The sequence below is a fragment of the Sebastes umbrosus genome, chromosome 21 (assembly GCF_015220745.1).
Source record: "Sebastes umbrosus isolate fSebUmb1 chromosome 21, fSebUmb1.pri, whole genome shotgun sequence".
Taxonomy (NCBI): domain Eukaryota; kingdom Metazoa; phylum Chordata; class Actinopteri; order Perciformes; family Sebastidae; genus Sebastes; species Sebastes umbrosus.
The window spans coordinates 748332-766225 of NC_051289.1; the positions used below are offsets into that span (position 1 = coordinate 748332).

Below are 17894 nucleotides of genomic sequence, written 5' to 3' on the forward strand. Positions count from 1 at the left end.
CAATGCACATTTACCCACTGCAGGACTAATAAAGGAATATCTGATCTTATCTTATCTTAGCATTGCTACTTTTACTTTAGTTAAATATCTGTATACTTTATCCATCACTGCACAGTTCATATACAACATGCTGGAATATTGGCACCAACATATTAAAGATAGATTAAAATTAAAATGTTACTGTAATTTGACCTGATATCATTTAGCTTTGTTCTTAATGAGTTGCTCAATGTTTGAATGTAGGATTCAACTGATTATATATAATCAATTTATATAAAAATAATTAAATAATAATTAAATAATGTTATTATATAATATTGTTATTATTTTTATATATATATATATATATATATATATATATATATATATATATATATATACATATACATGTGTTTGCATAAAGCAGCAGATTTGTCCAGTCCCATGTTGATAAGAATATTAAATACTTGACAAATCTCCCTTTAAGGTTCATTTTGAACAGATTAAAAATGTGCGATTAATTTGCAATTAATTGCTATCAACTAAAGACAATCATGCGATTAATGGCGATTAAATATTTTAATCGATTGACAGCCCTAATTTTAACTCAAACACATTACATTATTGTAGCACAGGAATAATGCATTGGCAAATCTTCAGAATTTTTTTTTTAGCCTTTTTAAGCTTTTCACTTATACTAAAATGTGGCCGTAACACATAGTTAAATTAAATGTGTTAAATTACATTTTTAACATGTTATTTTTAAACTAATCTAAATTTCACAGTATAAAAATAATATAAAAATAAAATAAATTATATAACATAACAAAATTTAAGGAAAGCAAAAGAGGAATAATAAAAAAACAAAAAATAATCGTGTTGTGTTAAATAAGTGGAGTCAGCTGAACCGTGAACAACCAGAATTAAAGGAGACTTTTATTTTGAAAACAGAAGACGGACTACTCGTGTTGTACTGTGATTACCTTGACGACCGTGAACTCACCACAGCTGGAACTTGGGACTGTTGTTCATAGAAACCGGATAGAAACCTGATAGAATCTGGGGTAAATGTCGGTGTGTTTGTGCGGACTCACGGTCCCGACAGGCTGGGTGGGATTATAGAACCACTAACAGGTCCCTGAACACTTCCAGCGGCTTTTTTCTCTCAACATGTCCGACTCTTCAGGGACACAAATGGGTGAGAAGGAGGAAAAGAGTCCCGATGGAGTCAAATATTACAGACTATTAGAGATCGAGGAGCAGAACACGTTCAAATCAACGTGGATCATCATCCACAACAAAGTCTACGATGTCACCAAGTTCCTAGAAGAGGTGAGGAGTTCCTTTAAGTTTCAGGACGTATGTAACCAAGTTCCTAGAAGAGGTGAGAAACTCCCTTTAAGTTTCAGGACGTATGTAACCAAGTTCCTAGAAGAGGTGAGGAGTCCCTTTAAGTTTCAGGACGTATGTAATCAAGTTCCTAGAAGAGGTGAGGAGTTCCTTTAAGTTTCAGGACGTATGTAACCAAGTTCCTAGAAGAGGTGAGAAACTCCCTTTAAGTTTCAGGACGTATGTAACCAAGTTCCTAGAAGAGGTGAGAAACTCCCTTTAAGTTTCAGGACGTTAAATGTTTCTGCAGGTGAGTTCTGATCACACAGTCTGGTTTATGTCCTGTTGTGGGACATCTCCACATACTGGTTGTCTCCAGCTTCTGACTACAGATTAAAGTTAAACAAGCCCGTCTCTAGATTATACACTATACAGAGACTATACATTCATATTTACAGATTAAAGTTAAACAAGCCCGGTCTGACTCGTTCCCTCAGTGATGAGCTTTTATAGCTCCATCGTTACCATGGATACCGTAGTATTACATTTTAAATACAAAATAACTGCATAAAAATATGAAAATAACACAAATATGTTCACCTAACGATTATCAAATAAAGGTTAAATTACGAAAAATATGAATAGTAACAAGAGTAACAATTTATTAAAGCTGCAATATGTATCTAATGTAACATGCAAGAGGCATATGTTACACCCCCACTACATTCAAGCATCACATAAAAATATTACATATCTATATGTTATTTGTTTTTCTTGCATTACGTGAAAATTCCTATTAAACAAATAAAAAAAAACTTTGTTTTCATACATGAAACCTCACGGAGACTCAAAATTAGTAAAAAGGTGTAAGTAACTCACTCATACAGATGTATTACTTGTCAAGATACTCTTAAACAAATAGAAGAGTAACTCACACTAGAGTAGCTCGCACTAGATAGCTGAAGCTCACTATAGCTTGTTATCTATCACCAAATTAATAGCTATAAATAGCTATAAATCACGTGAGGCTTTTATTTTGTTGCTTATCTGACATTTGTTTTGGATACGGAAGACCAAAGATGACATGAGTGATTTTTGAAAAATTATTTTTATTTTTCACAAGATTATTTTCTGACATAATAAGCGTGACTTTTTAAAAATGATTTAATCGTATTTTTTCCTGATTTAAAGGGAGATTCGCGTGATCGTGGAATAATTGTGTCTGAACTTCATTTTTTGAAAACAAACCGTGATCAATAATTACATACTTGTTCTCTGCAGAGTTTATTTATTATAAAAAACATCCATGAAGGAAAAAGCTCCTTTTAACCCAGATAACATTTCTTAATTATTAATTAATTATCACAAACTTTATTCTTCCTATTTGCTGTCACGTTTCTGCTTCAGAACCCTTGTAGGAGACGACTGGGTCGCTCCAGCCTCTTAGAATAAATCGTTATCTGAATACTTCAGTTCGCTGTTTGTGTTGTGCCCTGAATAGGGAAATATTTGTATTGAGACTCTTGACACGATGCCTACTCTCTTGCAGTCTCATGAGAATCTCTTTAATTTCCACAAACAATATCAACAGGGACATAAATTCTTATAACAGATTAAATATTACTGTAAACAGGCCTATAAATCAACAAACATTAATTATCTCAACAAAAGGAATTAAACAAAAATATCCTAAATGACACAAATTACTCTAAGTTCCCTCTGTCCTAAACAATCACAGATCACAGATGGACAGGAAGATAGGACATATTCTGACATTTAGAGAGGTTTTAACCAAAATAATGTTTTTAAAGTGTTTTTAATCTTTTTAAAAAGACTGTTTCGAACACTCAAACCTTTTAAATGTTTTTATGACCCATTTCACAATTAATTAATCTTTTATGTCACTATAACTGTTTTTATTACTCGAAGTTATTTATAGCTGATCAGCTTTCCTCATATAATATTCTACCTATCACATTTGGACCTTTGACCGATCGAGTCTCCGATACGTTAGAATGACTCGTCGTTTTCCTGCCACAGGCTTAACGCCGTCTATACTTCAGGGCGTTGTCCAACTGTTGACTCAGTTTTTTAAGGTTGAACTCTCAGTTTACGTCTCACTGTGTGATTAATAAATGATCGTGTTTCTATATGGGGACGTTTTCCTTCTGTTCATACATTCAGAGTTTAATGATTCACCGGAGGACGAACGTATGTGTGTGTTACTATTGTTAAAGCTCTGGCCTTGTATTGTTGGTCAATCATTACCAGCATTTTGTTCAGAAGTTCAGTCGGGGACAGTTAGATGTCTCAGTGTTTATAATATCTCCACTAAACGCCGGGAGGATGCATCTGAAAGTGTGACATAATAATCACAGTCAAATGAAGACAGTTGAAAACTAGTAAGTGGACCTTTGAGTCAGATTATGCAATATTTGCCTCTAACATGTAGTGGGGTAGAGAATGGAAATAAAGTACAAGTACCTCCAAATTGTACTTAAGTGCAGTAGTTGAGTAAATGTACTTGATACTGATATTTGTGTTATACGTTAGTATTGTAATAATCAGCCTGTACGTTATACGTGAGTATTGTAATAATCAGCCTGTACGTTATACGTTAATATTGTAATAATCAGCCTGTATGTTATACGTCAGTATTGTAATAATCAGCCTGTACGTTATACGTTAATATTGTAATAATCAGCCTGTACGTTATACGTTAATATTGTAATAATCAGCCTGTATGTTATACGTCAGTATTGTAATAATCAGCCTGTACGTTATACGTTAATATTGTAATAATCAGCCTGTACGTTATACGTTAGTATTGTAATAATCAGCCTGTACGTTATACGTCAGTATTGTAATAATCAGCCTGTACGTTATACGTCAGTAATGTAATAATCAGCCTGTACGTTATACGTTAGTATTGTAATAATCAGCCTGTACGTTATACGTTAGTATTGTAATAATCAGCCTGTACGTTACACGTTAGTATTGTAATAATCAGCCTGTACGTTATACGTTAGTATTGTAATAATCAGCCTGTACGTTATACGTTCGTATTGTAATAATCAGCCTGTACGTTATACGTTAGTATCCACGGTGGGTGTGTTTGTTTTCAGCACCCCGGAGGAGAGGAGGTGCTGAGGGAGCAGGCGGGAGGAGACGCCACCGAGAGCTTCGAGGACGTCGGACACTCCACCGACGCCAGAGAGATGTCCGACAGCATGGTGATCGGAGAGCTGCACCCGGTCAGTACAACGGTTCTGCTTCTGTGTAGAAGGATGCTTATCGAGGCCACTTTCTCATCAGTCTGTCAGAGACGATGGTCTGTGACGTTGTACTGTGTGTGTTTTAGTTGATTCATTTGCCTTCAGTTATAATTGTTTTATTTATTTATTTATGAAGTTTCTTATTTGTGTTTCTATGATAGTTTATTGTTTCTTTAATCGGCTGTAATATAAATGAGGTCTCATGTAACATAACCGTCTGTCTGTCCGTCTGTCTGCAGGAGGACAGGGACAAGATCACCAGACCTGAGGTAAGTGAAGCAGTCTCCCGATGATGTTGTAGTGATGTCATCAGGGTTGTCTTGGCTACAAACGAGCTGGAGGTGTGATGCGATCCATTTGCATTATGGGAAATGTAGGAAGCAGTGTTGTTGGAGCCTGACCCAGACTGGGGACTAGAAGTCGGGACATGTCCACTAAACCACAGCAGTACGTCTGTCCAACAACAACAACAACAACACCTGACACATGAAGCTGCTTCTAATTATTCATCTTTAATAATCAGAATACTAGCTGAGCTATGAATTAGTTTATTTTATTAAATCTAATGATGTTTCCCGTGACATGTTGGGAAGACTTTATAATATCCATCACATATAAATGGAAAAATGTTCTCAGTTAATAGTTATTTATTTTACTGTTAAACAACATAATGGTAATTAATAATGTTAACTAATTATTAATAATGCTAGAATCTCTGTTAAATGATGGTTATAATAAAGTGTTTTGTAGGACTGTGATGATGTGACTGGTTTGTGTTTTACAGGAAACACTGGTGACCACTCTGAAGGACGAGCCCAGGTACACCGCTAGCGTCTCTTTACCAGCTGCGTTCACTTAGTTACTTAGTACTGAATTAGTTAACTAGTTAACTAGCTGTCTCTCTTCCAGCTGATGTTCTGACTGGTTTAGTTTAGTTTGTTCATTATTTAGTCAGTTAAATGTTTAACTAGCTTCATACATCTGCAGTCAGTCAGTTAATTAGCCGTCTCTCTCTTGCAGTTGGTGGACTAACTGGTTAATTCCCGTTCTGGTGGCGGCCATCGTCACGCTGATGTACCGCATCTACACCGGATAGAGCGAGTGACATCATCAGACACGCAGCCGTGATGTCATCAGCCGTGATGTCGTCAGCCGTGATGTCATCAGCCGTGATGTCATCAGCCGATGGCAGCGTAGAGCGACTGACCGACGACCGTCTGATCATCTGATCTGGGATCACTGACTCTACGCTGCACTACAATACCCAAGATGCATTTAATGCTTTTTAACCGACCAATGAGGTGGTTTTATGCTAATGAAGTTGTTTACGCCGTTGACATGTTTTGTGAAATCTCTCTGATTTGAAATCTGGATGTATAATTTGTTAAATCTTTTTATATATTTGTATCTGAATGTAAATGAGTTTATAAATATTCAATCAGCAGTTATCATGATGTCATCATCATGATGTCATCATCCCACTGCAGTCATGTGACTGTGCTCACGTCCTTTATGCATATCATATCACTGATTATATCTTGAAGAAAATGTGTGAAGATTTTAACGACCTGGATCGTGAATGTATCGGTGCCGTTTGGATTCATATAACTAATATAAAATATAAATATTAAAGAACTCTTTGTTTAAAGCTTTGATTTGTTCTAAATGTGTCTGAGGCTCAACTAGCTGCACCTTCTCTAACTCATTCATTCTGATTTAAACTGAGCTGAATACCAGACGTCCAGGTGACCTCTTTCTGACCTCTGACCTCTGGTCACTGGTCACATGTGACCACAGTTTGTGAACGGTTCAACTGAAGTGACGTTCTCCTCATCTGACTGTTTATTTGAAGCCCTGAAGCGGGAAACTCTGCAGTAACACTTCATTTTACAGGTCCGCACATTTCATGGTAAGTAGGTGATAATTAGCAAGTAAGCTATTTGAAATGTCTTTGAAATTACCCCAATATGTACCTAGAAATGTATAAAAAACAATTACCCCAACATTTACCTAAAAATGTATTAAAAAAATTACCCCAATATTTACCTAAAGATTTATAAAATATTGCAGAACAGATAAAAAAATGTGCAATTAAACATATAATCTAGAAAATCTGGAAAAATGTAAGAAAATACTTTAAAATATAGTTTTTAAAGTGGAAAAGCTGCATCATATTGAGCGGGGGATGTGCAGAAGTAAAATGGACAAAGACGGTTAAAGACTTCATCTGTCGTGTTTTTGAGTTTCTAAATGAGGAGAAAAGGTTGTTTCTGGGGAGTCGACTTATTTTGAAATCCGTGGTGATGAAGAAGCTGTTTAGATTCCCGGAGGTGAAGATGTGAAGCTGTTTAGATTCCCGGAGGTGAAGATGTGAAGCTGTTTAGATTCCCGGAGGTGAAGGTTTGGTTGGCGTGCTGAACTTTAAATCAGATACAGATCCACATCGACTCTGACTACGTACTGCAGCTGCCTTCTAAAGTACGCACTGTTGCATGCAGTAGCATTGGGAAATACTACTTTGTCATGACATTGAGCCTTGAACTTTGACCCTCTTGCTGATATATCTGCTGTGCAAAGGATTGTGGGTCAGAAAAGTATGCTGGCTTCATATTGCAGAATGGGACCAGATGTAGTCGGACATCCTGGGAGTTTTGGAAGCCTGTACTGCATTTGACATTCCGTACTACGTATCGGGACATCTTTCTCTGGTGTACTCACTAGTATGGTAGTAAGGTAGTATGGTAGTATGAGTACTGAAACACACAGTACATGTTCAGTCAGACTCAGTCCTGCAGCGCCACCTGGTGGAAAAACACAACAACCGTTCAGATCAAACATTCAGCGTCTAAAAACAGAAATATTAACATTATATTATTAACTTTTCCTGTTTTTATCAGTTCTTGGAGGAGGTGGAGGAAGTACTCAGGTAAAAGTATTAATACTACACTGTAAAAATCCTCTGTGACAGCAAAAGTACTAATAGCAGAAGACATCCTGTTGGTCAGTCAGTGAATGGGAGTATCAGGTAGTCAAAGTATTGGTTGTGTAATGACCTCGTGCAGCGTTGAACTGGTTAAACTCTCCACGTAAGGAGACTTCAGCAGCGTGACGTCAGGATGATGGCGGTGATGACGACGACACGCGTTTGTTTACTGGCCGCCGTGTGACGCACTTGTTGAAGCCACGTGGACCGCTGCCTTACATAACAACATCTGGTTCTAAGAAACATCTGTTTCCTCCACACTGCTCATCATAAGCGTTAAGATACCTCTTCATTTATAGTCACAACATTACTATTATTATTACTATTATTATTATTATTATTATTATTATTGATAATAATAATAAAGTATTTAAGTCAAGTATTTAAGTATTATTATTATTATTATTATTGTTAATAATAATAATAAAGTATTTAAGTCAAGTATTTAAGTATTATTATTATTAATAATAATAAAGTATTAAAGTATTATTATTATTACTATTATTATTAATAATAATGATAATAATAATAAAGTATTAAAGTATTATTATTATTATTATTATTAAAAATAATAATAATAATAATAAAGTATTAAAGTAAAGTATTAAAGTATTATTATTATTAATAATAAAGTATTAAAGTAAAGTATTCAACTATTATTAATATATTATTATTATTATTATTATTATTATTATTATTATTATTATTAATAATAATAATAATAATAATTATTATTATTATTATTATAATAATAAAGTATTAAATTAAAGTATTAAAGTATTATTATTATTAAGGTATTTCTACACAAGCGGAGACAGTCAGCTGACTGATATGAAGCTGAGAATACTTCTGTACTTTTACTTAGACAGGAGTTTGAATGCAGGAATTTTACTTGTACGGGAGGATTTGTACGTTGTTGTATTGGTACTACACAGAGTTGTGTTGTATTGGTACTACACAGAGTTGTGTTGTATTGGTACTACACAGAGTTGTGTTGTATTGGTACTACACAGAGTTGTGTTGTATTGGTACTACACAGAGTTGTGTTGTATTGGTACTACACAGAGTTGTGTTGTATTGGTAGTAAACAGAGTTGTGTTGTGTCCAGAGTAGTATTGTTGTTGTTGTTTGGAGTATTTACGTGTTTCCGCTTTACGCACACGGGTGAAAGTTGACGTGACTGTGCGTGTCTCTGTGACGGCATGAGCAGACAGGGGACACTGCACGTTGTCCTCTGAAGGGGGAGATAGGGGGGTAGTCTCCGCCCAGCACTGGGACTCCCTCGGACTCCTGACCGGCCACAGCACACAGCACACAGGCCGCCTGGCTGCCGGGCTCACATGTCCCGCTCACCTCTCCAGCTCCAGTTCCACCTCTCCCCGGGGCTGAGCATGAAGAACGGCCTGGAGGAGGACGAGGAGGAGGAGGAGGAGGAGGAGGACGTGGAGGAGGAGGAGGACGAGGAGGGAGATCTGGACGACGAGGTGGACGCTTCTCAGCTGGAGAGGTTTATGAAGGACCGGAGGAGAGCCCAGTCCCTGCCAGCATACCCGGCTGCGCTCCTGGTCGGCGTCTCCGGGAGCACCGGGAGGAAGCGGGTGAAGTTCGCGGACTCCATGGGTCTGAACCTGGCCAGCGTCAAACACTTCAGCTCTCTGGAGGAGCCAAAGATCCCCAGTAAAGTTCTGACCCGGCACAAGAGCTTCCCGCCGCAGCAGCAGGACTTCCTGAACGACCTGTGCCAGAGTTTCAAGTCCGGCCTGGACTCGGACCGGCTGGTCGCCTGCTTCCCGGAGCCCCGGGAGGCGGAGTGGAGAGTCCAGCAGCTCCGGGTCTGCCTGGAGAAGGTCTCCATCACACACTTTGACGTGGGGGGCCAGATCCGGGTCTTCACCGGCTGCACCGACAAAGAGGTTGGAGTGAGGTACACCTTCAACGACTGGCTGTCCTACGTGGACGCGCAGGCTCTGCCCGTGGCCGCGGATCAGCCGGGCTTCGTGGGAGAGCGGTTCAGCTTCACCGTGTACACGCCGCCCTTCATGGAGCCCAGCTCGGCCGTGCACTTCGCCGTGTACCTGAGGAGCGAGGACGGGGAGTTCTGGGACAACAACGAGGGGCAGAACTACACCCTCCAGTACCACTGCATGCCCAGCACCGCAAAGTTTGGCAGCGCCGCTTTCCACGCCACCTGACCGCTTTGCGCCGCGCTTAAAACCTGTAAACCTGTGTGTAAAAGCTGTACATCTTTGCGTAAAACTTGTAAATCTGTGCGCAAAAGTTGTACATCTGTGCGTAAAATTTGTAAATCTGTGTGCAAAAGCTATATATCTGTGCACAAAATTTGTAAATCTGTGCGCAAAAGCTATACATCTGTGCGCAAAAGCTGTAAATCTGTGCGCAAAGGCTATGAATATGTGCGTGAAACGTGTAAATCGGTGCGCCAAATATATACATCTGTGCGTAAAACGCTGCTAAAATGCTTTTACACGCAGCTGCTGAATAAAAATCACATCTGTGTTACACGACGAGTCTTTTTGACATCAGATCTAGTTTCCCTTCATTGTGGCCTCTGATTCTGTTGTGTCTTATTCTGTAATGAAATCAGTCAAACTGTGGAACGTGTTTGTGGAGGACAACACAGCGGACGGTTCTGGATGTTTGTCTGAACTTCGATCGATGGACTTTCTTTGTTCCCACTTTAAGGAAAACATGCTTTAGTGTCAACAACCTTCTGGACGTTTTAGACCGTGTTGACACGAGTGTCTCCGTCTCACTGCTGCTTTTGGACTCCATCTGTTGATCGGAAAAAAAGGATGTGGAACATTTTCAAAATAAAACAACAACATAGTAGTTGAGTTGTGTTTTTAATGCAGACTACAGTCACAGAGGAGTTTTAGGACTCGCCGTTAGTTTCCATTTATTTCTTTAAAATCAGTCTGCAGACTCACATTATCGTTTCAGTTTAAGTGCAGATTGGTTTGAAAAGTTATCCTGTGAGGAAATCAATGGAAATCAATGGAAATCAATGGAAATCAACGGCTCCCTGTGGATCAAATGCAGCTGATTGTTTTACAGTTTGATCATCTGTGATATTCAGTAAATGAGATTTATAGAAAAACTGCTAAAACATGCAGAAACCAGCAGATCCTTTAAATCTGCAGCCAAAAACATAATAATAATAATAATAATAAACATTAAGGAGAATATTCTGCTGTTATTTTAATAAAGAAATTTATCAAAAACTTGTCAAAACAAACTCAATCAATAAAGAAAGTAAAGGAAGGAGGGAGGACTAGGAAGGAAAGAAGGAGGACTAGAACACTAGGAAGGAAAGAAGGAAAGGAAGGAAGGAGGACTAGGAAGTAGAGGAAGGAAGGAAGACTAGGAAGGAAAGGAAGGAAGGAGGATTAGAACACTAGGAAGGAAAGGAAGGAAGGAGGACTAGAACACTAGGAAGGAAAGGAAGGAAGGAAGGAAGACTAGGAAGAAAGGAAGGAAGGAAGGAGGACTAGAACACTAGGGAGGGAAGGAAGGAAGGAAGGAAGGAAGACTAGGAAGTAAAGGAAGGAAGGAAGACTAGGAAGGAAAGGAAGGAAAGGAATGAAGGATGACTGGGAAGGAAAGGAAGGAAGGAGGACTAGAACATTAGGAAGTAAAGGAAGGAAGGAGGACTAGGAAGGAAAGGAAGGATGGAGGACTAGGAAAGAAAGAAGTAAAGGAAGGAAGGAGGACTAGGAAGGAAAAAAGGAAAGGAAGGAAGGAGGACTAGGAAGGAAAGGAAGGAAGGAGGACTAGGAAAGAAAGAAGTAAAGGAAGGAAGGAGGACTAGGAAGGAAAGGAAGGAAAGGAAGGAAGGAGGACTGGGAAGTAAAGGAAGGAAGGAGGACTAGGAAGGAATGGAAGGAAGGAGGACTAGGAAAGAAAGAAGTAAAGGAAGGAAGGAGGACTAGGAAGGAAAGAAGTAAAGGAAGGAAGGAGGGCTAGGAAGGAAAGAAGGAAAGGAAGGAAGGAGGACTAGGAAGGAAAGGAAGGAAAGGAAGGAAGGAGGACTGGGAAGGAAAGGAAGGAAGGAGGACTAGGAAGGAAAGAAGTAAAGGAAGGAAGGAGGACTAGGAAGGAAAGAAGGAAAGGAAGGAAGGAGGACTAGGAAGGAAAGGAAGGAAAGGAAGGAAGGAGGACTGGGAAGGAAAGGAAGGAAGGAGGACTAGGAAGGAAAGAAGTAAAGGAAGGAAGGAGGACTAGGAAGGAAAGAAGGAAAGGAAGGAAGGAGGACTAGGAAGGAAAGGAAGGAAAGGAAGGAAGGAGGACTGGGAAGGAAAGGAAGGAAGGAGGACTCGGAAGGAAAGAAGGAAAGGAAAGGAGGACTGGGCGCTGTTCTGATTGGACCGTAAACGATGACATCACACTGAAGAGGAACCCCAGAAATACTGACCTTTGACCTTTGACACCAGAGACCAGGCCATCGTCAGGCGGCTCAGCCAACGTCTATTCTGTACGTGACATCAGTCAGGGTTGTCTGTCCGTCACCTGTCTGTCTGTCTGTCCGTCCTTCACCTGTCTCTGTCTGTCCGTCCTTCACCTGTCTCTGTCTGTCTGTCCTTCACCTGTCTGTCTGTCTGTCCTTCACCTGTCTGTCTGTCTGTCTGTCCTTCACCTGTCTGTCTGTCTGTCTGTCCGTCCTTCACCTGTCTGTCTGTCTGTCCTTCACCTGTCTGTCTGTCTGTCTGTCCGTCCTTCACCTGTCTGTCTGTCTGTCTGTCTGTCTGTCTGTCTGTCCTTCACCTGTCTTTTTGTCCGTCCGTCCTTCACCTGTCTGTCTGTCTGTCCGTCCTTCACCTGCCTGTCTGTCTGTCTGTCTGTCTGTCCTTCACCTGTCTGTCTGTCCGTCCTTCACCTGTCTGTCTGTCCGTCCTTCACCTGTCTGTCTGTCCGTCCTTCACCTGTCTGTCTGTCTGTCTGTCTGTCTGTCTGTCTGTCTGTCCTTCACCTGTCTTTTTGTCCGTCCGTCCTTCACCTGTCTGTCTGTCCGTCCGTCCTTCACCTGCCTGTCCTTCACCTGTCTGTCTGTCTGTCCTTAACCTGTCTGTCTGTCTGTCCTTCACCTGTCTGTCTGTCTGTCCGTCCTTCACCTGTCTGTCCTCTCTCCATGAGGCCTGAGTTCAGGAGTCCTCTGAAAATAGTCCTGTTGACCGATGACGCCGTCTGTTGACCAACGTGACGCCGTCTGTTGACCGACGTGACGCCGTCTGTTGACCGTGTCAACACGGAGCCAGAGGATCAAAGTAAGGAAGGAATATTTCAGGTAAATCTCAGAGAGGTGACCTCGAGGACAGCGGCGGCGTTTATTCTTCTGATCGTTCTGGAATAACCTCGACTCAGCCGACAGACACATGACACACGTTGTAGAAATCACTGCACACCTTTCTGTAGTGATCGGCTCACTGCTGCTGCCACACTTCACTGGAAAAACACAATACATGCTGCGTCCCAAACCGGATACTCTGCACTAGATCCGTCTGTGTGAATAAACGGTAGTTTGTATCTTTAATGTCGTCACTTCCTGAGAGCCTCTTCGCCGGTTTGAGACACGTAACCATGGTAACCCGTGCCAACCCGTGCCAACCTCACGTGACCAAGACGATGATTTGTTTGACCCGTCCTTAAACCAACAGATGGGTCTATTAATAGCCGCCGTCGCCATCTTGTTGTTTTCACTCGCCGTCATCTTTTTTTTTTTTGCTCGTCACCCTCTTGTTTTTTTTTGTCGTCACCATCTTGTTTTCCTTTTGCTCGTCACCCTCTTGTTTTTTTTTGTCGTCACCATCTTGTTTTTTTTTGCTCGTCACCCTCTTGTTTTTTTTTGTCGTCACCATCTTGTTTTTTTTTGCTCGTCACCCTCTTGTTTTTTTTTTGCTCGTCACCCTCTTGTTTTTTTTTTGCTCGTCACCCTCTTGGTTTTTTGGCTGTCGGCGTGATGATGTTTAGTCGTCTCATTTAGCTACTTGTTAGCGACCGCCTTTTTAAAGACAAATAAAGGCTTCAAAATTCAACAGTGGGATATGTACTGACGTATTTTATATCCTAGAACAAAACGTTAAAATCTTTTTTTCAGACATCCTACTAAACGCCCGCTGACTTCCAGACGAGGGAACAGGAAGTGATGAAATAAGAAGTCATTTCAGGGTTTCCTGTAGCTCTCTAAACTCTTTCTGGTTCACAACATCTCCTCCCAGAGGCCTTCAGAAGTGAGCCGCGGGTCACAACCCGGTCTGAAGTCCTTCACGTGAATGCAGGACTCGTACGGAGCACGTGCACGACTCCCGTGCACGACTCCCGTGCGTTGGTCTGATGAAACAGCTGTCGCTGATTGAGCAACGTGATCTTTAACACCTGTGTAAGTGGGCCAGTGTGCTGCTCGGCCTTAAACCAACAGATGGGTCTATTAATAGCATCCGCTGGTACCTTGTGTGGGTCAGTCACCTCCTCCGCCTCCTACCTCCTCCACCCTCCTCCACCCTCCTCCACCAAAAAAAACAAACGCACCTTTGAGGTGACATCAGTCACGCTGTTAGAGAGTGTTTCACTGTCCACCTCCAAACAGACACTAAACACACAGCAGTCAGGTATTTATCCCAACTAACTAATGTAGCCTGGTGGCTTCTTACAGCTTGTTCCCTGAAAGGGACGCTGTGAGAGCGGCGAGAGTGAACCACAACGGATAAACAACGAGCTGAAACGCCATCACCCGCCGAAGGAAATCAAACATCCGTCACTGCTGGTGATGACCTGCAGCTGATCCACACTGCTTCATGTCTTAATAACACAAACTCATTGACTGTGAATAAGAAGAGGACCAATTCACCGTGACGTCACCCAGTGGATTGTGGACGACGGTTGAGGCCTCAAGTTCGTCATTTTGGCCGTCGCCATCTTGGTTTTTGGCCGTCGCCATCTTGGTTTTTGGCCGTCGCCATCTTGGTTTTTGGTCGTCGCCATCTTGTTTTTTCTTCTTCTTCTTTTTGGTAGATAGAGCCCCCCTGCCCGTCTGGAGGCCCCCGAACCACAGTTTGAACACCTGGCCTTCTACATATAGCATAAACCGATACTGAATTTAAACCTCAATACCCAGAATTCCTCTGATCTGTAAACTTCAATCTGAGCTTCTTGTCACCTAAAAGGACGAGATGAGTTTGGACTTCTTGAGTCATGAGACGACTTCATCACTCTCTCCTCTTCGGTTTATTTAAACTGATAAAACATTTGACACTTTCATGACCTCTCACATTATATATTAATATTAATATTATTATTATCACCTCCTCGCTCTCGTTATAGAACAAAGTCTCTCCGTGTGACGTCGAAGTTTTCTCTGAGATAAATAAATAAAGTGATGAATCAAACGAGTGAATATGATAGAAGTCAGATCTGGTGTTTCAGTTCTTTTATAGGTTTATATATCAGATAGAATCACATCAACGATGGACAGCTTGTGCGTTAGAATACAAAAAACAACACTAGAAAGAAAAGAAATGCAGGGATGCACCGATCAGTCGATTCTGCTCAAACTGTGTTAACATGATGATGACATAATTACATAATAACATAATAACATAATAACACGTTAACGCACATCTGTTTCACTCAATCTTCCGGATGTAGTAGCGGGCTCAGTTTTAAAGCTAGAGTGAAGATACTGGGATCATATGAAACTAGAAAACCTGATGAATCCATCAGTAGAACATTTTGAACAAATATTAATTTGCGATTAATCGGAATGAACTACTTTAATCGACCGACAGCTCTAAGAGGCATCAAGTATTAAATCAAATATTGACGCCTATCAGGGCTGTGAATCGATTCAAATAGTTAAATACTTGATGCCTTCTTTATAACTACATCCAGTTAATAACATTCCTATAAACGAGTTCAAGTAATTAATCGATTAGACATTTTGAGTAAAGCTAAACCTTTTGGAGAAAACATGAATGTGTTCTGACTTTATTTATTTCCACATAATGAGGCTCAAACAAGAAAAGATTTAACTGGATATAAAGAAAAATCAAACAAACGTTAGTTTCACTGGATGTCTCTCAAATTAAATAAATCTTTGGTCTAATAAGGTCAGTGTATCTTTCGGTCATTGATTTTCCTTCACAAACGGATATTAAAATACAAAAATGAGCGGGTCAAAAAGGGGATAAACTAAACCTAAAAAAAATGGTTGATTTTAATTTTTTTAATATTCTGCAACAGGAAGTTGCCATTTACAAAGTAAGAGCGTGTCTGAGGACGGCGCTGCTGAGTAACTGGAGGTGATGGACACGGATCAGTACGTAGTTTTTAGAAACAATAAAAGAGTTTGTCTGAGGGAAGGAGACACGACTGCAGAAAAACTAACTTCAGTGAAAGATATTCACAGATTCAAACTTCCTGGATCAATAACTCAGAACTTAGTTGTTAGAGCACCAACGACGGCTCTTTCTATATTAAATTATTTTAATATTAATATTCTGTCTTCTAGTGATATTTTTTTTTTAAATAGAAAATGGAACTCAACCCATTTTTTTTAAGTTTAGTTCATCCCCTTTTTGACCCCGATAAAGAAAAACGCCTCGCATTTCAATATTCATTTTTGTGTTTTAAAACGAAAAATCAAATAACCCACTGATTTGTTGTTTAATATTCGTTTGTGAGAGGAAAATCAACGACCAAAAGATACGCTGACCAATTAACAACAAACATGAAGTTATTTTTTAAGTTCTGCTTTAAGCTGAATATCTGTTTGTTTCTGCACATCTTTGGGTTTTGGACAAAACGAGACAGCAGAGGACGTCCCGTTGGACTCTTTTCTGATGTCCTATCGACCGACCGGTTCACTGTGTATTAAAGGAAATCACTGGCAGATTAATCGGTGGAGTAAATGATCGTTAGTCACGAGCTTTATTTGAACTAAACAACAGTGAGAACATGAAGGAACCGAAGAGGAAGGAACTGATCGGTGCATCCGTGAAAGAAAAAACTCCAAAACAAACGGCAGGTTCTTCACCGCTTCACCCCGTCCTACATCTCCCACAATGCATCTCACAGCTCCACCTCCGCACAGTCGTAGCAGATGATTGGGGCTCGCAGAGGAAGCAGGTTGGTGGTGGTGATGATGTCAGAGCGGTGATCCGCTCCAGTGTCTGATGTCACTTCCTGTTGTTTGCTGGGTTGTTTGCCGCCTCCAGCAGCAGAGGGGTTAACCCTCCACCACGATCTTCTGGGTCTCGAACATCTTCCCGATGGACACCTGCAGAGGAGAAGAACACAGAGTCACTCGTCCTGTTCGTCGTCTTTACGTCAAATCAAACAAGAATCTGTCCAGAGAAACTAAACATGACAGACTTGGAATCGATTTTCGTGAAAGTAGGTTTGTTATAAACACGAGAAACTGAACACGATAACTGGGACATGCAATATGAACAGGCGACGTCGAGAGGAAATCATTCAGGTAAAACTCCATCTACAGGTCCGCAAATTTAATTAGGTGATAGTTAGCAAGTAACCTATTTGAAATTTATTTGGAATTATTTATTTATATATCTTTATTATTATTTTACACTTTAATTAATTATATTTTTTATATTTCTTATTTATTTCTTTAATAATTATTATCTTTGCTTAAAATTTATTTTTAAGTCATTCTATATAAATATTTTATTTTTTATTTCTAATTTATGGTTTAGGTTGTTGTAGTCATTTTTCTTGAGGAAATATTAAAAAGAATGATTAAAAAAAAAGAAAGAAATACAGATTATCTAATCTGGTGTGTGAATGTATTTGATTATTCTTTATATTTCTTTATTATTATCTTTTGTTATTTCTAATTTATTTATTTACTGTTATTATTATTGTTTTATTTTTCAATTGATTATATATATATAAAATTGTAATTTTTATTTATGGTTTAGGTAATTTTTCTTAAGGAAACAATAAAAAGCATGATTAAAAAAACAAAGAAAGAAATACAGGTTATTTAATCTGGTGTGTGAATTTATTTTATGAATTTGTTATTTGATATTTTTTATTTTTTGTTATTCTTTTATTGCTTATTTTTTATTTTTCTTATTTTTTCATCATTAATATAATTATTTTAATTTTTAATTTATTCTATATAACTTTGTAATTTTTTATTATTTTTAGGGTTGTTGTTGTTATTTCTTTAATGAAAATAAAAAGTATGATTAAAAAAAGAAAGAAAGAAAAAAAACTAATCTGATGTGTGAATTTATTATATACATTTTTTATATTTTTATCTTTATATTTCGTATGTATTTATTTGTATTAAT

At 39.3% G+C, this 17894-nt stretch overlaps 4 protein-coding genes across 4 annotated transcripts in view; 3 read left to right on the forward strand and 1 right to left on the reverse strand.

Annotated features, from left to right (window-relative positions):
• LOC119480982 (NACHT, LRR and PYD domains-containing protein 12-like) overlaps positions 1-17894 on the forward strand; it is a 705305-nt gene that overhangs the window by 358722 nt on the left and 328689 nt on the right. The gene's annotated exons all lie outside the window — the stretch shown is intronic.
• On the forward strand, positions 1011-6235 carry LOC119480999 (cytochrome b5). The gene is made up of 5 exons (XM_037757678.1): positions 1011-1311; positions 4434-4562; positions 4823-4852; positions 5368-5402; positions 5604-6235. The coding sequence occupies exons 1-5, from the start codon at positions 1150-1152 to the stop codon at positions 5677-5679; spliced, it is 432 nt and encodes a 143-aa protein (XP_037613606.1). The 5' UTR covers positions 1011-1149; the 3' UTR covers positions 5680-6235.
• ppp1r3g (protein phosphatase 1 regulatory subunit 3G) lies at positions 8820-10808 on the forward strand. Its single transcript, XM_037757670.1, has one exon. It carries the CDS (start codon positions 8907-8909, stop codon positions 9756-9758), a length of 852 nt encoding a protein of 283 aa, XP_037613598.1. The 5' UTR covers positions 8820-8906; the 3' UTR covers positions 9759-10808.
• The window catches only part of LOC119481001 (LYR motif-containing protein 4B), a 40602-nt gene continuing 37700 nt past the window's right edge, over positions 14993-17894 (reverse strand). Inside the window, exon 3 of the mRNA XM_037757681.1 lies at positions 14993-16855. Coding sequence (XP_037613609.1) covers positions 16805-16855 — 51 coding nt within the window. The 3' untranslated portion in view covers positions 14993-16804. The remainder of the gene's footprint in view (positions 16856-17894) is intronic.